At 27.5% G+C, this 805-nt stretch overlaps 1 protein-coding gene across 1 annotated transcript in view; it reads left to right on the forward strand.

Moving 5' to 3' along the window:
• Positions 1–805, forward strand: part of DYNC2H1 (dynein, cytoplasmic 2, heavy chain 1) — a 522,114-nt gene that overhangs the window by 270,869 nt on the left and 250,440 nt on the right. Inside the window, exon 53 of the mRNA XM_012659112.1 lies at positions 483–533. Within this exon, the coding sequence (XP_012514566.1) occupies positions 483–533 (51 nt within the window). The remainder of the gene's footprint in view (positions 1–482; positions 534–805) is intronic.

Raw genomic sequence — 805 nt, forward strand, 5'->3', positions numbered from 1 at the left:
ATTAATCTTGATTCTGTGGTTAAAAAAGTATTAATGGCAATCCCTTCCCAATCTATGGAAAAGATAAGTTAATGGAAGTACTTTTCTCAATTTTTCCTAACATATATAATTTTTAAATTTTTGGTATACCTCACTGCTTATTTATTAATGAGGAATAGGGTATGAAAGAACTATTTAACAGGTGGTGATGAATGTTAATTGAATATGACATTTAAATGTTAAGATGTTGAGACTCATGTGTCTAATGTAGTTTTTGTTTTAATAAAATTATTCCTGGTTGATTTCATATTAATATTTTATATTGGTACATGAACTCATTATGTTAATGTACTAGAAGAAATGAGAAGATATGAAAGGAGTTATTTTTTCTATGTCCTTGTAAGCCATTGTAAACATTGTAAGCAATCTTATAGAGAAATTAAAATAATTTTACTGACTATTTTTATATTTTTTGTATTCCTCATATATTTTTTATTCAATAGGAATGGGAGACGTTTACAGGTGTGGTTGTTGGAGACATGTTGCGGAAAGCTGTAAGTTAAAATAGGAAAACCTTATTAGTAATAAGTAATAGCAAAATCTTATTTCATTCTCAGAGAAAATAGTTCTGGCTTTGGCTTCATGAAATATAATTTACCTCAGAGGAGTTTTAAATTATTTTTGAAATTATCCTTTGATTAGAGGAATATGTCCTGGCCTCTATTGCCTGTCTATAAAATGGACTGAGGTATATGTTTAACTTTAAAGACATATATTCTTTTGGGAATAATATTAAATACTAAGAAATTAATGCAGCTCTCTTTTC

Source organism: Propithecus coquereli, unplaced genomic scaffold (genome assembly GCF_000956105.1).
Source record: "Propithecus coquereli isolate 6110/MARCELLA unplaced genomic scaffold, Pcoq_1.0 Scaffold6, whole genome shotgun sequence".
Classification (NCBI taxonomy): Eukaryota; Metazoa; Chordata; class Mammalia; order Primates; family Indriidae; genus Propithecus; species Propithecus coquereli.